The sequence below is a fragment of the Terrapene carolina genome, unplaced genomic scaffold (assembly GCF_002925995.2).
Source record: "Terrapene carolina triunguis isolate 2854851 unplaced genomic scaffold, T_m_triunguis-2.0 Scaffold96, whole genome shotgun sequence".
NCBI classification, from domain to species: domain Eukaryota; kingdom Metazoa; phylum Chordata; order Testudines; family Emydidae; genus Terrapene; species Terrapene triunguis.
In genome coordinates, this window is record NW_020664447.1 from 60,848,572 (window position 1) to 60,871,311 (window position 22,740).

At 44.3% G+C, this 22,740-nt stretch overlaps 1 protein-coding gene across 2 annotated transcripts in view; it reads left to right on the forward strand.

Moving 5' to 3' along the window:
* Window positions 1-22,740, forward strand: part of TTLL5 (tubulin tyrosine ligase like 5) — a 214,163-nt gene that overhangs the window by 101,978 nt on the left and 89,445 nt on the right. For both annotated transcript variants that reach the window (XM_029911515.1, XM_029911516.1), the window contains exons 27-28: window positions 929-1,119; window positions 19,193-19,347. In XM_029911515.1, coding sequence (XP_029767375.1) covers window positions 929-1,119; window positions 19,193-19,347 — 346 coding nt within the window. The remainder of the gene's footprint in view (window positions 1-928; window positions 1,120-19,192; window positions 19,348-22,740) is intronic.

Here is a 22,740-nt window from a genome sequence, read left to right on the forward strand (position 1 = left end):
TCCTGCTTTATAAGTTTTTCTTCCTTCCATAGAGTATCTGGCTTCTGTGTTATCTTCCCAGATGTATTACCTGCATCTTTTTCAAATAGAATCTCATTTTGTTACTTCCTTCCCATGTTTCTGATCTCTCTAGGCCCCTTCATTTTATTTCTTTGTCCTCATTGGTGTTTACAGCTTCTCCTAATTCACCTATGAATCTCATCAATATTCCCATCTTCCCAATCATTAATGAAAATATTAAATCCAGATCTAACACTATCGACCTGCCAAGACACCTCTCCGCCTCATTGCTTTGCTGTCTATCATAACCTTCTGTTTATGACCCTCCAAGCAGATTTCAATCTATGAATGTCTTCTAATTATTTTTCTATATTGATTTTTTTCTTCATAAGAAGGTTGTGTTGTCTGTGTTCAACCTGTTACTGATCCTCTTTGAATAGGGAGCCAAGTGTCCATGCTTTAAATTGTTTTAGGTCCAACTAACATAAGAAAGAGGTATGTTTCTTCAGAGGCAACTTCCTTCTACACACTTGGCTTCCTAACATCCCCTCACTTTCTAGGATGAGTGCAAAAATATCTTCTGTCTTTCAAATCCCCACACCTCGGATGCTTCAATTCCAGTCCCTGCTCTAATACAGATAATTAATACATGAGAACAAACAGCCAATGCCCATTGGAACTGGGTGCCATTAGCTGTTCTATCCTGAGGTGAATGAGGGTTCAGTGTTGGTATGGAGAAGCTCAGATGTGGACAGTGGAGCCTGTTGCAGAAGTTTCCTGCCGGCTTTTATTTCTATTGTTGCAAATGTACAAGTCTCTCCTATTTAATTCAGTGTCTTAGCTCCCTCCTCAGAGGGCATGAGGAGTTCTCTGCAGCCCGAAACATTGCTTTACTTTTCTAAGTGGATGAAAACTGTGTGTTTGGCAGGTTCGTGCCATCGCAGTCCAAGTGGGCAGCGTGTGGGCTCAGCCAGGGTGCACAAGGATGCAGAAAACAGTTCTTCCCAGAGCAGACGCTACAACCACAGTATTGTAGCAGCAGAGCTGCAGCGGCTGGCGGAAAAGCAAGCAACCAGGCAATATTCCCCACCCAGCCACATCAGCCTCCTTACACAGCAGGTATGTGGGCAGTAAGGTTTCCCTGGTGACAATAGAAAAGACGGGCACATTCTCCTAAGTCAGAGCCAAGGACTGGGACAGACCGTTCTGGGAAGAGAGAATCTCATGAAAGTGGATTTCCTTCCCTTTTGCTGCTGTGGGATTAGGGAATAAAGCTCTCCTAGATTATAGTTAAATTGCATAGGGAAGTGCTTGAAGCCCTGTTGGTCAAATGGTTAGACTGGACAAAGTACTAAAAAATACATTCTAAGGAAGAAATCTGCCCCAGCTGTCAGTGGAGAAGATTGATGGGGAAGTAGGTCTTTCCCAAATCTTATTTCTTAATTTTTTACTCCCTTAAAGTCAGCTGCCTCATTCCTCCATTGACTTGTCAAATGCTGGACTATGGCATTGTAAGGGGAGATTTTAACAGCCCAGCAAAGTGCCTAGGCCACTGCCAGTAACTGGACTATCAATTATGCTTATTGCCAAGAGCAGCTGTAAGGCCTTTGTAGCAGTCTTAGCATAACTAGGCCATGAGAATTGTGCATGACTCTGCACCATCCTGTTGGGCTTTCTTTTAAACTGTGAAGCATGCAGTTTTGAAAGACAGGAAGTTTGTTTATATTTGATTTCTGGTGTGTTTTTGTCGGGGCCCATGAGACTGCAGACTCTGCAAAAACACATCTGTATAACTAATGGCTTGAAACGTCTTGCTTAACAAATTGCTTGCTCAGTGACTATTGGTGATTGACAAGCTATGTGATACTTTGAGCGTAAAAAGGGGAAAGAGGGTTGGGTCAAGTGAACTCTGGTGTGAATCCATCTTAAGGTCCCCAGCGGCAGATGGAAGACTGGCCATTAAAAAGCTGTTGACTACTCAAGACTACTCCAGACCTTTGGGGTAACTATTAATTTGGGGTGCTCTCTAACCTGTTGCATTTGCATGTGCTTGAGACTAAATAAAGTAAAGACTTTAAGTGAAAGCATTCTTGTGTTGTACTGCTTCTGCCAACCATCTATCAGATGGATGTGCTGTACTACCATTGATTTATTTCCTGACAATGCCTCTTAAAGAGTAAAGTTACCAAGAGCTTTGGGTGTAGATGACCCTGTGTAACAGCATCATATGGGAATCAGGAAACAGTATCAGACCGATGAGCACAGCAGAAGGTGTGTCTGTTTCTGTTGAAATGCCTGGGCAAGCAGTATGATAGCACTGGAAGTCTAGACAGAACACGTGGCAGGTTAATGGGGTTTTGATAAAACATATTCCATTCAAATCCTAACTCCATTCTGAAATTCAAGCTAGTGTAGAATGCGGCAGCCCTTTTGCTAAAAAGGACATCTTTCCAGGAACATATGACATTGTACTTCATGGTCTGTACTAGCTGCCTGTGGCTTTCCAGCTAGTGTTTTAAGGGGCTGGTTTTGAGTTACAGTGTCCTAAATAACCTGGACTCTACCTACATGAGAGACTACCTCTCCCCATGAAATACCTGAGCTGAGACACTCAAGCTAGATCTCCCTCAGTTAATAAGAGATGGGCTGCTAGCAGTGTGTTTTTTCCAAGTTGGATCCTCCACTTTGGAAATAACACTTTCCCATCCCGCACGTGGTATAAAATAGTCCAAATCAGCTGACTATCAGGAACACTGCAAAGCCCATCTACTTGAAAGGATATTTGGAGAGAGCTGAGGTGGGTTCTGGGTGGAGATGTTTTGCTATGTTTTCTGATGAATAGCTGTTTGTTGTAGTGAGTTGTATATACTGCTGTTCCTGTTTTTATTTTATTGTTTTATTGGGTGTTTTTGAATGTCTGTTGTGAAGCCTAGCACTAGGATAGATGTGACTTATTTTGTTTTAGCATTTAAAAAAACTTTTAGACACCTGGCTAACTCCGAGGGGTTGAATAGATTATACTGCTCTACAGCCAAAATGCTTCTGAAATAAATGTAGTCAAACTTTACTAATTCTGGGTCACTGAGAACGAAAATGATGCTTAAAATTGTTGATTGGCTCTAGTTTTCAAGATATGCTATTGGGTCAGTATATACGACCCTTGACTTGGGAATGGCGGAGGATAAGTGAGTTATAAAGGGAAGGGATCTCAATTTAAACCAGAAATGACTAAAATACATCTTTGACTGGATCTATGAATAAATCTATGACTGGGTTTGGACAGTACTTGCTTTTTAGGCAAAACAATGAATGATGCAATCTGAAGCTGGTATTGCATCATACATGATATGAATTGCATCATGTTATTCCTAGAAGTCATGGATGATGCAATCATAACGAAGCTTACATCACTCTGCTGAACAAATTGCCCTATATCAGCTCTAGAAATCATACAGTGTCGTGCTCTCTTATTTGTCAGTGTTTGATTTTGCAAAGGGACACATTTCTGTTTAGCCAAAGTGAGCAGAGATGCCTCGTACTTGTGTGAACAGTGCAGATAACTTCTGCTATGTTTGTGGTGAAGTGACTTTTGCATCACAAAAGCGCAGTATAACCACTATGGTTAAGAAAGCCTATCACCTTTATTTTGGCGGCAAAATTGGAGATCAGGACAAGAGGTGGGCCCCACACATATGCTGCAACACTTGTGCAACAAATCTTTGCCAGTGGTTGAACAGGAAAAGGAAATCTATGCCTTTTGTAGTGCCAATGATTTGGAGAGAGCCAAGAGATCATACCAGCAATTGTTACTTCTGCATGGTGCCTCCAGTTGGGAAAGGTGTGTCAAAGAAGAAAAAGTGGACTGTGCATTATCCAAACATTCCATCAGCTATACGCCCAGTACCCCACGGAGAAGGACTGCCGGTTCCTGATGCACCAGAATCATTCTCACTTGAGTCAGACGAGGAAGAGGATGAAACTTCTGGTCCTGAACCATCAATGTCACAGGACCCACATTTTCTCCCATCCTCCTCCTCTGAACCACACCTCATAACACAAGGTGAACTGAATGACCTTGTCAGGGATTTGGAACTACCCAAGAGTAAGGCAGAGCTGTTGGGCTCCAGACTACAGCAGTGGAATCTCCTGGCAGGTGATGTTAGGGTTTCCATGTTCCGTGACCGTCAAAAGGATCTTGTCCCATTCTTCTTCATGGAAGGTGATCTTGTAGCCTGCAACAACATGGATGGTGTGATGGCAGCCCTCAACGTCGTTCATGATCCAGATGAGTGGAGACTGTTCACTGATTCATCGAAGACGAGTTAAAGCTGTTTTACTGCATAATGGCAATGTTTTGCCATCAATTCCAGTTGGTCATGCAGTCCATATGAAGGAAACCTATGACAACATGAAACAACTTTTGAGGTGCATAAATTATGACCAACATCAGTGGCAGCTTTGTGGCGATTTGAAGGTTGTTGCTCTCTTGCTTGGTCTGCAGACTGGATACACAAAGTACTGCTGTTTTCTCTGCGAATGGGATAGTCGTGCAAAAGATTCCCACTACATCAAGAAAGATTGGCCACTCCGACAGTCATTGGAGCCTGGGAGGAAAAGTGTTCAGCATCCACCACTTGTTGAATCAAGGAAGATTTTGTTACCACCCTTACACATCAAGCTGGGTCTGACGAAGAACTTTGTCAAGGCCATTGACAAAACACAAGCAGCTTTCAAGTACCTCCGTGGAAAATTTCCAAGGTTAAGTGAAGCTAAGATAAAGGAAGGTGTCTTTGTTGGTCCTCAGATTCCTGAACTTCTTCGAGATGATGCATTTGACCATGCACTGCGTGGCAAGGAAAAGACGGCATGGAAAGCCTTCCAGTTAGTGGCATTAAAATTTTCTCGGAAACAACAAGGCAGACTACAGGTTGTTGGTGGAAAACCTCCTCAAGGCATACAAAAGCCTTGGTTGCAACATGTCACTAAAGATACATTTTTTGCACTCTCATCTAGATTTTTTTCCACCGAACTGCGGAGCAGTGAGCGACGAGCACGGCGAGCGATTTCACCAGGACATTGCAACAATGGAGAAACGCTATCAGGGCAAACGGAGGCCATCAATGCTTGCAGACTATTGCTGGACAGTGACAAGAGATGCTCCATTTAATGAATACAAGAGACAAGCCAAGAAGCACCGAGTAGACACTGAATAGGACTAAACTATGTACAGAATAGTTTTTTGCCTTTTGTTTCATAATAAATTTTATTTATATAACCCTTTTGCGGATTTTTAAAGTGTTACATAAACAGGACAGGTGAAATATTATCATGTAAAGCAACCATAGACACATGAAAAGACCTAGGTTTACAATTTATGATTAAAACTCTACTATCTACACAATATACATAGACATAAAATGTAAAAACTTAAATATCTTAGAAACAGTAGTCAATCAGTTGTTTTAATTGTCATATTTGAATTTAGCACATCAAAATACATAATAAATAGCACATTTTATCTCTGAAGCAGACGACTTCTCAAAAATTGTAGACCAATGTTATGGACTCTTCTGCCTCTGGCTAATGGTCCTAGTTCAGTCCTAGTTGCTCTGACTAAATCTGACAGCTGTTCAGTGACCCTTGCGTGAAGTTCATTGATGGTCTTAGTTGGTCCCTAATGGACAGATAGCCATGGTACCAAAACCCCTTTAGAATTTGGCCCTCTTGTTGGCAGACTCAGTAGAGAAGACAAGGACTGAGTCAGTCATGGAACCTGAACTGATGTCTTGCCCCTAGAGAAGATAGTCCCTCTAAGTCTGGATTGACATTGGAATGAACGATGAGAGAAGCTTGAATTGCTGCTGCCCATAGTGTTCAATCCTCAAAGCTATCAATCTGGCACTTTGCACCAACTCTAAATATACTTGCAATAGAATATAGACTTTTATTTCAAAAGCTTGTCAGTAGAGTTGTTCAGAAATTTTCTGGTGGAACATTTTTTCTGTCAGACAGTGCTAATTCATCAAAAGTAAAACATGTCATGGAAATACATTGCCTTTGACAAAAATTTGTTTCTAAATGAAAATTGAAAAAAAAGGTTTTGATAAGATTGAAATGTTTCATTTCAGCATTTTTGGAGCAGATTATTTTGATTTTCCATTTTGAAATTACTTTGTTTCAGTTGTTTTATATTATAAAATATATAATGAAAAAGTCAACAAAATCTAAATATTTTAGTCTAATTTTGAAACACAATGTTTTGATTGACCTGAAACCATTCCCCCCTATCCCTCCACCCCCACTGTTTGGAATGGAAGAAATTTCAAAATCGTAAAGCTTTCCCTGAAGTGAAAAATCTGATTCCCACACAGGTCTACTTGTTAGTGTCTCCTAGTCTTTGCATAGAAAGCTCCAGCTGCCCTTTGGCCACTATTTACAAATGGCTGATGGGATTCTCATGGCTTTGTCTGGCTTCCCTTTTCCATCACTACTGATGAGACAAATTTGCATGGAGATAGTAATAGCTTTCGCCATCTTACAAAGGCCTAAATGCTTTCCTGGTAACTAATTGTGATGCAGAGTACACATACATTTTTATGTTATGACTGACTGAATTGGGAATGGGGAGGAAGATGAGAGAACTGGTTTGAAGGAAATGCTTCTATCCCCATAATCAGTAGGGACCGCAAGGGAGAGCCAGGCAGTAGACATGAATGATTGAATCTGAGGGCATTCCAGTATTTTGTAAAAGGCAGTTGTAAGTCTGGAAATATGTTGTTTGTATAAGGAGAGTGGCTAGTGTTGCTTTCATGCTTCCAGGGTCTCCCAAGTTATGTACTCATAGAGGGGTTAGGTTTAGGATGGTTCCAGGGTCCTCTATAGAAGGAAACTCAGACTGGGTGGGGGGATCTCATTTGAAGGCCAAACTGCAATTAGTTAGGATCCCAGACCTTCCCTCACTTTCCTGCTGATTGCAGTTCCTCATTTTTTATATGGAAATACAGTTTTCAGAGATGACAGGTTTCAGCATGGAATGCTCCATTTTGACCTGAACAACTGGGACACAATGTATTTTGGGATATACAGTTTCTAAAAGCTTTGCTTCTGTATTGAAGATGAATATGGCCATGGTTTGTGTTTTAGAACTCTGTGACTGAACTTTGACAACCCCGACACGGATCTATGTGTAGAGGTGTGAGGTAGTGCCAAAGACAAAGCTGAAATAGATGTTCACAACTTGGGATAAGAAAGGAAATTCAGCCCAGTGCCTGGGCTCTCTCATTCTAGGGAGAGGGGAAGGGTGACCAGAGTATAAACACTTGGGTACTTGTCTTTGGTGATATAAGGGTGAATGACTGGAGTGCAGCCTGGTGGCATGTATTGCTAGGCATCCTCTCAAGTGAGGCTTCAGAGTGATTGCCCAGCCAGCAGTACCTTGAGTTATAGAATGCCAAGGCAGAAAAGCCCAAGCAGAGGGCCTGCAGATGAACTCAACTCTTCCTCTCCAGCTGCTGCAAGGGGCAACTTCTCAGTTCTGTGTCTGTCCCCGTCTAGAGACGTCCTACCTCTTGAGTGCCTGGGTAGCTGAAGGCTGCACTTAAGACATACGCAATCTTCTTGTCCTAGAAATGTATAAGAAATACCTTGAAAGGTGATGATTTGGAGGAATCAGAACATAACTGCAAAGCCCAGTGGGACGTGGCTGAAGTAGGGACATTCTAAAAGGGCATGTTACATAGAAGGCACCTAGATAAGAATATTACACCTCTACCCTGATATAACGCGACCCGATATAACACGAATTCAGATATAACGCGGTAAAGCAGTGCTCCGGGAGGGTGGGGCTGCACACTCTGGCGGATTAAAGCAAGTTCGATATAACGTGGTTTCACCTATAACGCGGTAAGATTTTTTGGCTCCAGAGGACAGTGTTATATTGGGGTAGAGGTGTACTTATCTTATTAATAAAATTGTTTGAAGTCACTTCCACAGGTTTGGAGCCCATGCAGCTTAGTTGTGAGGAGGCTGGCTTGTACGACAGGGATTTGCAATTTGGATTTCATCATCGTTAATTCATTATTTGTTGCTTTAGGCTAGTAATTCTCAATAGGTGGCCTGCAAGCCAAATGTGGCCTGCCAAGGCTTCCTGTGTGGCTCATCAGCTCACCTTAAAAAAAGTTTATAATTAAATTCACGAACAGTGGTGTGCTCCCTATCATTTGCCTATGACTTCCTTAGTAAGTAACTGACTGGCAGTGATTAATTTGTAATGAAAGAGGTGCTGGGGCTCAGCCCTGGCACAAATTAAGCACTGGCTGGCCGGCTGGAGAGCGGCGGCTGCTGGTTGGGTGCCCAGCTCTGAAGGCAGCACCACTGCCAGCAGCAGCACAGAAGTAAGGGTGGCATGATATGGCATGGCCACCCTTACTTCTATGCTGCTGCTGACCGTGGCCCTGCCTTCAGAGCTGGACAGCCGGAGACCGGTGGCTGCTGGTCAGGAGCCCAGAGGTGCCAGGGCTATGAACTGCCAAGCCTAGAGGTGCCAGGGTTCAGGCCTGGCAAGTCCTGGCACAAATTATGCCCTGCTTACTGGATCTTAAGTTCTCATGATAGCATCGGCTCTGATTGAGCTAGAATGCCACCCATTTTTTCATTAGTGATGGGAATGGAATGAAAAATGAATGTGTGAGAGTAAATGTCGCAAAGTCAACAGCGAAAACCGAACTCTTAACCCAAACTGGCAGCAAATATTCTTTTTATTATGCCACCTCATTTAAACACAAAACCTATATAACAAAAATAGAAGGGATTCAGAGATGGGTGATTGAAATGATTAGAGGCAGGGAAAGATTTCTGTATAAAGAGAGATTGAAAAGATTAAGACTTTTAGTTTAGGGAGGAGATGTGTTAGAGGGGACATGATGGAGATATACAGAACAATGAATGGCACAGGGAACATAAATCATGTAAACTTTATTTACACTTCCTCATGGTAGAACAAGGGAACCTTCAAATACATTGGAAGGCAACCAATTTAAAACCGATAAAAGAAAATACTTATTTACGCAGAACACGCTTAACCTGTGGAATGCACTGCCACAATGTATTATTAAGGCCAAGAGCTTAACAGGATTCAAAACCGTATCAGACGTACTTATATACAATAAGAACAGGCATGGTTACATTAGACAGGATAACAAAAATTATATAAGGAATAGACCCTCAGACTTTGGGGGCATAAGCCAACCACTGATAGACAGAGATTAGAAAGAAACTTTCCCTTTAAGCAGGTTATTTCACAATTGTCCACTATGGAGTTTCTTGCACCTTCCTCTGAAGCATTGATCAGAAAGAATACTGGATTTGCTGGACTGCTGCTCTGAACTGATCTGGCAATTTTTATGTTCCTATGCTAATGTGAGTCCTTAACTCTATGAGGAATCTGCATGCTCTGCTGCTTCTCCCACCTTTGTGACCCTTTCTCCTTTCCCACGTTTTTTGCATTCTAGACAAGATAATCTTTATTTTATGTGTAAGGTTATTGAGATGATTGTGGTGAAGTAGTACTAGGAATATCTGGATTTCTTGCGTTTCCCTGACTCTTTTCAGTGTTAGGCCTAGTCATGGCATTGAGTCTATACTGGTTTTGTTGGTTGAGTTCCTGGTGATGAACAAGATTGTGTTCATATCTTGATGAATATGTGCAGTGGTTTGGGCTGCAGTGCTGTCAGTAGGCTGACACACAGCTCTAGGTCTTTGTTTCTTTGGGTCCTGACACTTCAGTTGCTCAGTTTGCCTGGCTGAGTTTAGGGTATGGATGAAAAAGCTGTTTGAGGCTCATGACACATGAACTAGAAGCAGTGTTGGGGGGTGCAGCCTGAAGAAATGACTGAATCAATATACTCCCCCTCACTGTGAGGGGTTTTTCCTACTTTTTGGTAACTTGGTTAATAAACTAGGGGTCTTACTGGATCCTCTGCTGCTTCTGGAGGGCCAAGCCAAGAAGCAGTAGTCAAAACAGCTTTTTTTTCCATCCTTGGCTATGGCCTTCCCTGTTAGATGAGGACCTCGCAACAGTAATCCAGGCCTTTTTACCTGCTGATTTATTTACAACAATGTTCTTTACAGTGTGTTACTTCTGAAGTCCACTCATAAAATGTATCTAGAGCACAAAGTGGCTGCTTGTTTTCATGCTTGGCAGAGCTTTCTGCAGGGAGCATGTTATAATTGTGTTTTGCCGGTGTGCACAGGGACAGGGGGCACATGGATGTGTATATGCCTCTTTCTGTGGGTACTGTACACCTTTTTCTCTGAAATATGCTGTAAGGTAAAAAGAGGGTCTCTCCTCAAGCACTGGATCTGTGTGAGGTCTCATATCACAGGGGCGGGGGGTCTGCTGCTGATATCAACCACGCTGTAGCACTTTGTGGTTATTAATGTTAGTGAACAGAAGAATGTGTTGAATTGGCCCAGCTTTGCAGGGAGGAGTAGGAGGGGAAACCTGATGGGAGCACTGCCCCTCTCCATGAAGGAGAGTGTGAGGTTTCAGGACCCAGCTATCGTTAGGAACAGCTCCAGCTCTTCCAGCCAAGGAGTTTAATCAAAGGGATAACATCAGACCACCCAGGCGAGAGCTAGAATGAGCTGTCTCCTTCTCCGCTATACAGCTAGCCAGTGCCCAAGGTCCAGCAAACGTGCTGACAGATCCCCAGGAGAATGTGGCATTTTTCTTGCTCTACATTTTTCATTTGGACAAAAAGTGGATTTTAGCAGAAACCAGACAAGTTTGCTAAACCTTGGGGTGGGGGGGAGCTTTGGGGTGGCCAGCATGCAGTGCCTTAGGGTGACCTTGTAGGAATAGTCTGCCACAGGAACCCCAGAATAAGGACCTTCCACTAGGTATCGGTGATCAAACCCAAACCTGTGCAGCTACTTTCCATGCTGCCTGTCTGTCTCTTACTGTGCAGCTTGAAGTCCCCTTAGCCGTAGTTTGCTAAGGCTATGTCTACACTAGCACTTCTGTCGCTATAACTTATGTTGTTCAGGGGTGTGAAAAAACACCCCTCTGAATGACATAAGTTACAGTGACAGAAGCGCAGATGTGGACAGCACTATGTTGGTGGGAGATGCTCTCCTGCTGACATAGCTACCACTGCTCATTGGGGGTGATTTAATTATGTCAACGGGAGAGCTCTCTCCTGTCGGCAAAGAGCAGCTACACGGGAGATCGTACAGCAGTGCAGCTGCATCAATACAGCTGTGAAGTTGTAAGATCGCGAGTGTAGAGATTAGACTAAGACCACAAAACTCAGGACAGGAATAAAAATCCATGTACAGCAGGGTTATTATCAGTGTTTAGTCCCTTGTAGGGTGACCAGATGAGAATTCCAAAATATCGGGACCGCCGCCGGGGGGGGGCATGTCCCTCAGTTGCTGACGGTATTCGGTGGCATTTTGGTGGCGAGTTATAAACCTTGCCGCCAAAGAAGGAAGTACCCTCCACCAAAATGCCGCCGAATACTATCGGCGACTGAGAGACCCGCCGCCGAAGTGCTGGGTGAGTGTAACAATTGAAAAGGCGCTCCCCCTGCCGGTCACCGCCACCTAAGCAACAACGGAGAGAAGGAAGAAAAAAAAAGCGCCCGAAACAAAATATCGGAACAAATGGCGTCCCGACAGTACTTCGGTCGGGACGCGGGACAAACTGCTCGATATTGGGACAGTCCCGATTTTATCGGGACGTCTGGTCACCCTAGTCCCTTGCTGTGGCTCAGTCTATCTCTTGGACATCTCAAGCTGCTTTGTTTTCCTTCTGTAACTATTTGGTTTGCTGCATGTGGCTTTCTCCCTCTGCATCGTTGTAGGGCCACTATTCCTCACCCCTTAGCTGTTCTTCACACACTGCTTGTTCTCAGGGATGGGTGTTACTTCTGACAGTGCTGACTTGTGCAAATCAGTAATAACGTGAAGGGTCTCAGCAGAGGCTGTAGGAGGAGAAAATGTCAGTGTGGTTTCTGCAGCACAGGAATTGTGCCCCTCCTACTGCTCTGAGGCTCCAGAGGGAATGGAAGCAGAGGCTTTTGTTACGGTGAAGTGGCCCCTGTAATCTGCAGAGTTGCCAAGCTGCCAAATGGGGCAGGCTGTGCAGCTAGGAACTCACGTTTGAGGAAGATTGTGCCCTGATCATCAATCATTTGACACATCCCTGCCCCATCGAAATCACTCCCAGTGGGAAGTTTTGCGGTAGAGTGCTTAAATGAGAACCTAACTCTGAGAAGAAGCAAAAGGCGAATTTAGCCATCCGCGGCGGCAGCACTAACTTTTTTTTTTTTTTTATTGTTAAATGGATGCATACGCTGGAGACACTACAAAGAAATCTCTAAGTTTGTCAGGTTTCCCAGGAATGTCTCTGGCAGGTCTTTGTCTGGAACGTTTTCTGGAGACTGGAACACTTGTGCTCTGTATGCATATGTATATCCTGTAAGCTGGTAAGCTCAGCAAGCAGGAAGGAATGTCACAGGCCTTTGGCCAGATCAGCCTTGGTGTGCACACAGATTTCACACCTCCCATCCCGTTAGCCCCAGTTCTCATTTCTTCTGGCTGGTCTTCTCAGCAAATGCAAATCTGTGCATGAAATGAAACTGTCTTGAAGTGGATTTGTACTGGTTGGGTGTGGTCAGAAAGCTGACCTGGGTCATGAGAAGGTGACCCTGGAGTAGTGAGTGTGTACAGTGTGGTTTCTCCGAAGGGCCCTTAATGGGTGTATTTTGTCCCACTATTCAAACAGTGAATTGTGGGTTTAATAAGAGGCTGGTGGTTTGGGGTTTCCTTTTGCTGTCCAGAAAAGAGACAAGTTAAGATCCAGCAATGTTTCCCACATTGGGAAGGCCTGTTACATTCTGGCAGCTCAAAACACGGAGGAAAGCAAGGCAGACGGGCCGGCTCCAGTGCTCCCAGTTCCTCCAGCACTATTGTTGGACCCACTCAGTCAGGTTTGGCCTAGAACAGAGATGCATGTGGCATCTCTGTAAAATGCAACACACTGGTCTGGAGTGTGGAATAAATTATTAATCATAATTAATATTTGTATTACAGTAGCACTCAGAGGCTCCAGCAAGAATGGGGCTCCATTGTGCTAGCTGACATACAGAAACATACAAAGACAGTCACTGCCCCAAATGGCTTACAGTTCATGAAAAGTCAGGGCCAGCTCCAGGCACCAGGCAACCAAGCTGGTGCTTGGGGCGGCACCTGGAGGGGGGCGGCGCGGCGCTCCGGCCGCCGGGGAGAGCGGGGCCACAGCCGGGCTCGCCGCCCTCCCCCCGGTGCTCTGGCCGCCCTCCCCCCAGCGCCCTCCCCCCGGCTGCCGGGGGGAGAGCGGCGAGCCCCTGCTGGGGCGGGCCGCCCGCCGCCCCGGGGGGGGGGGGGGGGCGGCCGGAGGCTTTTTTGCCTGGGGCGGCAAAAAAGCCAGAGCCGGCCCTGTGAAAAGTAACTCATGAAGAGTGGAGGAAGAGACACACCATCAAAAAGTAATTTTTTTCTTAACTGAAGAAAATTAGGTGACCCCTCTCCCCCCTCAGATATAATTGACTGATCTCATAGGCAAGACTACAGAGGAAAGTCTTGGGGAGAGTTTTGAAGGAGGCAGTTTAGTTACCATACAGGTCGGTTCACAGAGGGCATGCCATATGTAAGGGGCAGCGTGGAAGAAAGCACAGAACCATTTGTTTGAGAAGCAGACAACTGTGTGGATGATGAGTGACAAGAATGGATAAGCAGAGAGCAGCAAAATTATGAAGATCCTTGAGTGTGGGGTGGTTTGGAGGCTTGTCAGGATAATTACTGTTGAGTACTAATTTTAATTTTATCAGTCAGCTTCTACAGGAAAATATGTTCCAAGCAAAACTTGGGAACTTAGTTCATAAAACTTATCTTAGCGAATGTTGAGGCATCCTCCCCTCACTATAACTCTGCTGCTGCCTCTCGATCCTAAATTACAGCTGCTAGCTGTTCCAGCTCTGCCCATCTGTGCTGGAGAAGGAGGCGTCCATGAGAAGATGTGCGGGAATGTGCACTCCACAAAGAGAAGTCGGAGTCATTCCATCAACTCCAATGGTGCACAACAGCTGCCCAATGTTCTGTCCTACAAAACCCCAGTGGGAATTGAATGGGGCTTGCCTATTTGTCCTTACTCACTATCCACTAGCAAAGGTGGCAGTGTCAAGTCCTGTGGCCTTTCAAATAGCACATCTGTATGGTAATGTCTTAGCATTCCTGGTATGACTAGAAGAAGCCCTAGTGAGGTGGTGTAAAATTTGACAGCCTCTGATTTTGCTAGTGGAATGATCCTCTGTCCAAGCCCAGAAATGGTGCTGTAATCTTGTTCCTTATGAGGCACCAGAGACTAAAGGGACTGATCCTGGACACAAGGAAGTGGAACTTTGGGCTGTGCCTGCCCTACAGTAATCTGTCTGAAAGGGGAAAGTTATCTCACTAGTGTGCTCTTAAAAGGGATGGGGTTGTAGGATGCATAGTGCTGCCAAAGAATTATGTGGCATTGGGGTGCCACGCTCCAAGGCAGCAGGACTTTTCATTCCCTCTTTGAGGTTGAGGAGGGTCCTTGGAGGAGACACTAGAGCAGGCCATGTTGTGGAGTGATGAGAAGCTGTACTCTTTAAACTGACTCCCAGCTCTATTTCTAGAACACCTTTTCTTCCTGATCTAATTTAAAATGATCCACACTGAAAGCTGGGGCAAGTGCACAAAGAGAGCTATAGTGAGTACAAGTGGTTCCTTGAGCAGGAGAAATGGTCTGCTGGGGTCCCTCTGGACTCCCTAGACAGTACCAATGGAGACCTGCACTGATGCAGAAACCAGCAGTAGGACCAGGCTAATGCAGCACTTGGGTTTAAGTGTCCAGCCTGATAAGGTCAATGTGTGAATTCAGCTCAGTATAGAAATCAGGCAAAAGTTTTGCTTTAGTTCCAAACTAATCACCAGTTCCCTATTTCGGCTCCACTAGTCCTACTGTTCTGTTTGCTCCATTTTCCATCCCTGAAGCAGCAGATTTTTCTGTAAGTAGTTTCTGCTGCAGCCTTTGGGCTGGGTACTACAAACTGTGCTCTTCCAGGTCCAAACTCATCTGTTGCTAAACACTTCCCTGTGTCTGAAACAGAGTGGGCAGTTTATCAGATAACCCGTAATGACAGTCATCGCTAGGAAAATCAAGGTCAAGCTGTTTGGCACAGACACTGTGGTGAGGGGGTACCCAGGAATCTGCCATGCCAAGACTCTGGCAGGCTAATTTTAGCAACTGAAACTTACTAGAGCATGGAGCAGTAAAAACAAGCCGTTGCACCCAGCGGGTAGGCTGGCTGTAAGTAAGCTTTACGCTCTCTCTGGTTCTGTCTGAATCCATTGCCTGTATTTGATCCTGCTGTAATTTAAACACCTGTCTAGCTGGAATGTGTGAAATATCCTTACCCTTCACACTCGGCTTTTTTCTCACCTGCTTTGCCTGGAAAGACAGCTTTAAAATAAACAATATTAGGATATCAGAGAGAAAAATGCACTAAAGTATCAGATGGGGGGTGGAGAATTGTACACATCCTATAGTGTTTGCCTCATCCACCTGTTCTCTCTTGTCTTTATAGACTGTAAACTGTTTACGGGCAGTTACTGTCATTTATTAGATGTTTGTACAGCACCTAGTAAAATGAGGCCCAATCTTGTTTGTGATCTTTAGCTGCTACCATAATATAAATGCTTCATATTTATACAGAGCTACAGAAGGGCTCAGTGTTTGTTCTCTCAGAAGAAAGTCATCAAAATAACACTCTTTGTTGTTATTGGTATAGGCAGGGCTGGTACACCAACTAAGTTGCATAAGACTTCCCATAGAAAGACCATGTTTTCAGTTGCTTATAACTTTGCCAAACTTTAACCATTTGGGCTGAAATATTCCATGGCAGGCATCTGCCTCAGGCTGAATTTTTGGGGGAAATTTTCAGTGAAAATGCTTATGTTTTCAGAGAAATGAAGCTAGGAGAAATATGTTGGTTTGTGCATGTTTAAAAAATCTGGCAGTTTTTTATTTGAGATGCTCTAGTTTCCCCATGCTTTGGAGCAGGGACTTGAAATTTGGCAGGTGGGTGGCTGGCCTTTGCATCATCCCTATGAAAATCTGTCCAAATTTGGCCAAATTATAAGCCTTTGAAAAACTACAGTTTGAATATATTCATTAGAGATTTCATAGATTCTAGCAGCTATATTCCCTGAAGATTCCATCCATACTGAAAATGCTCCATCTTGGGGCTTAACAGGACTTTCTCTGTAATTGCAGCTCTGGGCTGCTGTGGGTTAGGCCAGGGCTGGGCACTGTAACAGAAAGTGGGGAGCTTGTCTCTCCTATATTCCATGACCACCTGCTAGGCCCAGGCAGCATGGAGGAGGAAACTGCGTGACTCAAATGCAGAAAAATGAGAGTTAAAGTTGGGGGTGGGGAGTAAATAAATACAAGGAGACTGGAGGCTCATGGGGGGAAGAGGAGAAAGTGGGACTGGAAGATGGGATGATCAGGAGACTAGGATTGATTGGGCAAGGAGACTGGGTTTGGGAACCAGTGGGGCAGTGGGAAGGAGGGAAAACAGATCTGATGAGGAGCTAGGATGCAGGGAGAAAACTGGGACTGAACCAGCAAAGAGGGTGGGACAAGGAGCTGGGAATGGACAGTAAGGTTGGGTTAGGAGCCTGGAGAGCAGGCACTGAGAAGTGATGTCCTGGAGGAGACAAGCGACTGGAGACAAGAGGTGGAGAAAAAGAGACCAATCGAATGAGGAGCCGGGGTGAGGGGAGCTGGGCTGACTGAGCAAGTAGAGGTGGGGTTGAGAGTCTGGAGCAGAGATTGGGACTCTGGAAGGATGAGACTAGGTATTCTTGCGTAAGGAGACTGGGACTGGAATGACAAGCCTGAATAATGGAGACGGGGACTGGCTAAAGTAAGGAGCTGGGGTGGGGAAGAGACAGGACTGACAGGGAATGGGACATAAGGGGTCAACTAGGGGGTATGGACAGAAGTGTCTGTGCCCACTAGTGCCCTGTCCCCCTCTAGTGCTGGTCCACATAGAGGATGACATCCTACTACTGCTCTCAGTTACTCTAGTATCTCAAGTGACAGAGATCTGGGCAGTGGATGTAAAGGTTCCAACCCTGCTGATGATCCATGTGATTTTTAATATGGTGCCATATGGTGGAATTTGTGGGGGAAGGGAGGGTGTCAATTTGTTTTTTAAAAATCTAGGAAATTACACACACAAAAATACATTAAAATAACACAGTTACTGTTGCAGTATCAAGCACTCAAAAGTTAGAAAATGCCAGAAGGAAGGTTGCCTTTGCAGCCTTAATTTGGCCCACTTGTGTGTATGCATTATGATGGTCTTTAATTACATGATCACATGCTGTTTTTTCCAGAGGACCCATCTCATTCAGTGCACAGAACAGATGGCGCTTACTTAATGAGCTACTATTCAATATTTTGTCCTCTCCTCATTGTTCAATGTGTGGCCCCAGGCCTTATTTACTGTACACTGTTCAAACCCTGCTCTGAAGACAGAATTATTACTTTTCTCAAAATGGGCTTTTCTCAGTGCTCTCACCATAGTATCTGAGTTCTTGACAAACATTAATTAATTAATCTTCATAACCACTATGAAGTGAAGTGAGGTGGTGGTATTATCATCCCCATTTTACAGATGGCAAACTGAGGCACAGAGAGAGTAAGGTCAAAAATATCCACTAATTTTGAATGTCCAATTTGAGACACCTAGGATCTCATTTTTCAGAATACTTAGCATTGTACAGCACTTTATATATTCAAACCACAGATCCCATTGACTTCAGTTGCAGCTGGGAGCATTCAGCACTTCTGCAAATCAGACCCCAAGGCCTCAAGTAGGCACCCAGAAAATGAGAAACACACAATCAGTGACCACCTATGAAAAGTTTGGTTTAAGTGATTTGACTAGCATCACACAAGAACACTGTGGCAGAGGCAGGGATAGAATTCAGTTCTCCAGGTCAGCATTCAGCTGCCTTAACCTAGGTGTCCTGCATACAACAGTCTCCTTCAATACAAACCCTGATTCATCCCCAGAGCAGGTCCATTCTGTGCACTGAATGAGGCAGAGGTCCTGTGGAAAAAATAGCATGTGATCATGTAATTAAAGACTATATCATAATGCATATACACAAGGGGTCTGAATTAAGGTTGCCTGGACAACCTAAATTCTAGTATTCCCTAACTTATGATTACTTGACTTAGCAACCTTAATAATGGTCTTTTAACATAGTTTTTTGTCTGCAATTTAATACTTACATTGCAGTAGTTAGGATCAGTGCCCCGTTGTTGCTGGGTGCTCTTCAAATATAGTAAGCCAGTGCCTGCTCAGAGTTTGCACTCTCAAGAAGATGAGTGGCCCAAGAAGGGTAATGGGAGAAGGATACAGTCGAACAAGTAATATTTGTGTTATTAAATATGTATGCAATTTTCTTATAAATTGATAAAGCAAATGAACAACCCCTGCCTCACTTCAGAGCTGACATTAATTGACTGGTTACCTAATTGGGTGAACAGCTTCAAGGGGGGTGGAAAATTTCTCCCATTTGGGACAGAATTTGGTGGGAATCTTATGTAAGTAAAATGGTAATGGGTCAATTATAAATATATAGAGTGATCTGGCTCAGTGATCTGGGGAAGTGGGGGGCAAGGAGGAGCATCTGGCTTTTGTAAATGCTTGCAGCTGGTTTATGACTTTCATGGTTTCATTGTTCTGAATTATAATCAGTGGTGCAGGGGCTCAGTGCTGCTTTCCTTTGTGAATTCTGCCCCTGCCCTTGCCCTTTTCTTCCCCAGTGCTCCACTGCATGGGTGTGTTACAATGAAGCGTGGATGCTGGAAGCCATTCAGAGTGGGGTGGCTTTGACAATGGCCCTCCCCACTGCTTCATGCAGCCAGCACAGCTTTGCTCCAGTCCAAGAGAGCCTTTCTTCAGGGAGGAGGGGAAGGTTTCTACAGGAGTCTTCCTTCCATTATCAGACTGTCTAGCCAATGGTTTGTATCTTTCTCCAAGCCACCTGCTGTTACTTCCTTGGGTCTTTGTAGTGTCTGATGTATTTTTGTCTGTCTTTTTAGTTAACAAACCTGAACCTGGCAAGTGGAGCTGTAAGCAGAGGGAGCACAGTCTCCCCTATCAGCCACCGGTCAGCACTTAACACAGTAGGGTCAATGTGGGCTGTTCAGCCAGATACTTCCACAACTGACAGCAAGCCTACCTCCTCAGCAGTCAGGTAAGTTAATCCGGCTGCTTCTGGCTTTTTAAGGGAGATGGATGCAGTGCACAGGGGCCAGGAGTTTGTTCACTTTCCTCATTAGTTTCTTGCTCAGGAGATCTTTTTTCCAGGTGTAAAGAAACACAGTTCCCAGCATCTCCCAGATCCATCAGAAACACAGCCCGTGAAAATAGCCTTTGATCCCAGGTGGTGGCAGGGCCACGGTGAAGGGAGGAGGAGGGGCTGGGCAGGTTGGATGATTAGGAGATATCTCTCTAAGTAGTTTCCCTCCAAGCACTTATCCAGGGCACTATTCCCTACTTGATGGCACAGAAAACTCCATCAGGGCCTGAGTTTGGTTAGGCTTTTCCCTGGATGCAAAGCTGCGGGGTTTGAAGACAAAGGAATAATCAGCAGAGACCTTCTTTCCCGGGAGTCTCCCTTTGAGTGGTTTCCTTCTGTTCTCTCCTCATTTTTTCTAATCAAAGTAGAGCATAGGAATTTGCATTAGTGGTTAATATACCCCTTGGACTCTGAACAGAGGACTGTATGTGATTCTGATGGGGATAACTGCCCGAGGGTGGTAGAGGGGGGATGTGCCCAAAGGATTCTGAATGGGGCTTTGACTGGCGTTACTGAGGCTAGGAGCTAAGTGGGGCTGCCGTTTTGCACAAGACTGAGTACAGGACTAGGATCCAGGTACTCCTGAGTTCTATTCCTTGTTCAGCCCTGACTACCTGTGGGAAAGTTGCTTCTCTTCCTCCCTTTCTGCCTCAGTTTTTGCCCTGTAAAATAGGGATAATGAGCCTAACCCTCTTAAGTGCTTGAGTTCTATGGATTGAAAGTGCCATGTTAAGTGCAAATAATTAGTAGTGCTTGTTACTAAAAGCAGGAAAGCTGCTGGGTGGTGGCTGATAAAACTTGAGGGGCACAGGAGAAAGAGTGTGCTCTGGGTGGTCCCCCCAAATGGACCCTGCAACAGGAGGATTGAAATCTGTACTGGAAAGCTCAGGCTAAGCGGCTCTTGTTTCACCAGTCAGTGCCTTTCCCCCTGCCTGTAGAAGAGGAATGTGAGAAATGAATTCCTGGCCTGTGCCTGCCCTAGCACAGTGTTTGCCTGTGGGGTTTAGAATTATTGAGAGAGGCAGCAATTCTGTTCTTGGAACCCAGCCAAGGGAATTATTACCTAATCCAAATAAAGAACCTATCCAACAGGTGTACAGCCTCCTTCCTCTCCTGTATAGCCTGCGAGAGCAGCAGAGTGCAGGCAATCCTGTATTGCTTCCATCTCCTCCTCCATGCTGCCCGTACCAATGGGAATGGGCCCCAGTTTTAACAGGGCAAAGGGCTACTCAGTAGGACTCTTCCTTCCTTTGCAGATCTCTGCTGTAGGCCTCATGATCATGGTATCACTCTAAATCAGTTTCACTGTTAGAGGCTGCACGTGCATCAGCTGCAGATCTGACAATCCATCCATGGTTATAAAATCTTCTCCACCCGCATAATGCCCTGCTCTATTCTGGCACAAGCAGCCCCAGAACTATTGCCTCACTCTAATTGTATAGCTTAGTGCCTGTAAGTATTTTTATATATATATATATAGATATAGATATATATGTGTGTGTGTGTGTGTATGTATGTATGTATGTAAAACCCCCAAAATAATTCATACCATAGTGTTTTGCCAGTGTTAGTCATGATGCCTTTGATGAGGCACTTACAATGCCTGTGAGTGGTACATTCCTCCAAAGAGTGTTTGACCTGTGGTGCCTTTATCCCAGAGCACCCAGCAAGCAGGAGAGATGTCTCAAGAGACTCTTCATTTGGAGGGGGGGGGTGTCTTGTCTGCATGGCTGTCTGCATCAAAAGGCCAGAATAATGGAAGCCAAAACCTTTAGATCTGCCTACAAATTAAAAGGGGAATTTTTGAGAGCTGCTGGACAATTCAGAGTGCAAAGTTCTGAATACTGTTATCCACTTCTCTGAAGAAAGACTTGGAGTCATTGGAACTCTCTCTGAAGAAGAGGTCTTGAAGGACTACTCAGAATCAAAGCACATGGAGTTGACCATCTTGTTGTTCAGAGAAATCATAGAAATGTAGGACTGGAAGGGACCTCAAGAGGTCATCAAGTCCATACCCCTTCTATGCTGGGGCAGGACCAAGTAAACCCAGACAGGTACTGTCTAACCTGTTCTTAAAAACCTCCATTGTTGAGGATTTCACAGTCTTCCTTGGAAGCCTATTCCGGTGCTTAACTATCCCTATAGTTAGAAAGTTTTTCCTAATATCTAATCTAAATCTCTTTTGCTGCAAATTAAGATTACTTCTTGTCAGCCCTCGGTGAACATGAAGAACAACTGATCGCTGTTCTCTTTCTAACAGCCCTTAACATATTTGCATACTATTATCAGGTCCGTCCTCAGTTGTCTTTTCTCAAGACTAAACGCCCAGTTTTTTTAACTTTTCCTCATAGGTCAGGTTTTTTAAACCTTTTGTAACTTTTTTGCTCTCCTCTGGATTCTACAGTTTGTCTGCATCTTTCTTAAAGTGTAGTGCCGAGAACTGGACACAGTAGTCCAGCTGAGGCCTCATCACTGCCGAATAGAACAGAACAATTACCTCCCATGTCTTACATATGAGACTCCTGTTAGTACACTGAAGAATATTAGCCCTTTTTGCAACTGCATCATGTTATTGACTCCTGTTTAACTTGTGATCCACTATAATCCCCATATCCTTTTCAGCAGTATTACTGCCCAGCCAGTTATTCCCCATTTTGTAATTGTGCATTTGATTTTTCTTTCCTAAGTGTACCACTTTGCAGTTATCTTTACTGAATTTCATTCATCTTATTGATTACAGACCAGTTCTCCAATTTGTCAAGGTCACTTTGAATTCTAATCCTGTCCTCCAAAGTGCTTGCAACACCTCTTAGCTTGGTGTCATCCACAAACTTTATAAGCATCCTTTCCACTCCATTATCCAAGTCATTCATAAGAACGTTGAATGGTATCTGACCCAAGACAGACTTCTATGAAACTCCCGTAGATATGTTCTCCCAGTTTGACGGTGAGTCATTGATAACTACTCTTGACTACAGTTTTTCAGCCAGTTGTGCATCCATTTTATAGTAATTTCATCTAGACCATATTTCCCTAGTTTGCTTATGAGACTGTCTTGTGGGACAGTGTTAAAAGCTTTATTAAAGTCAAGATATATCATGTCTACTGCTTCCCCCTATCCACGAGGCCAGTAATCTTGTCAAAGAAGGAAATGTAGGTTGATTTAGCATGATTTGTTCTTGACAAATCCATGTTGGCTATTCCTTATTACCCTATTACCCTCTAGGTTATATTCTTGTATTGTCAATGAATAAGCAACCTTGCAGCAATTGTCAAAGGAAAAGCTGG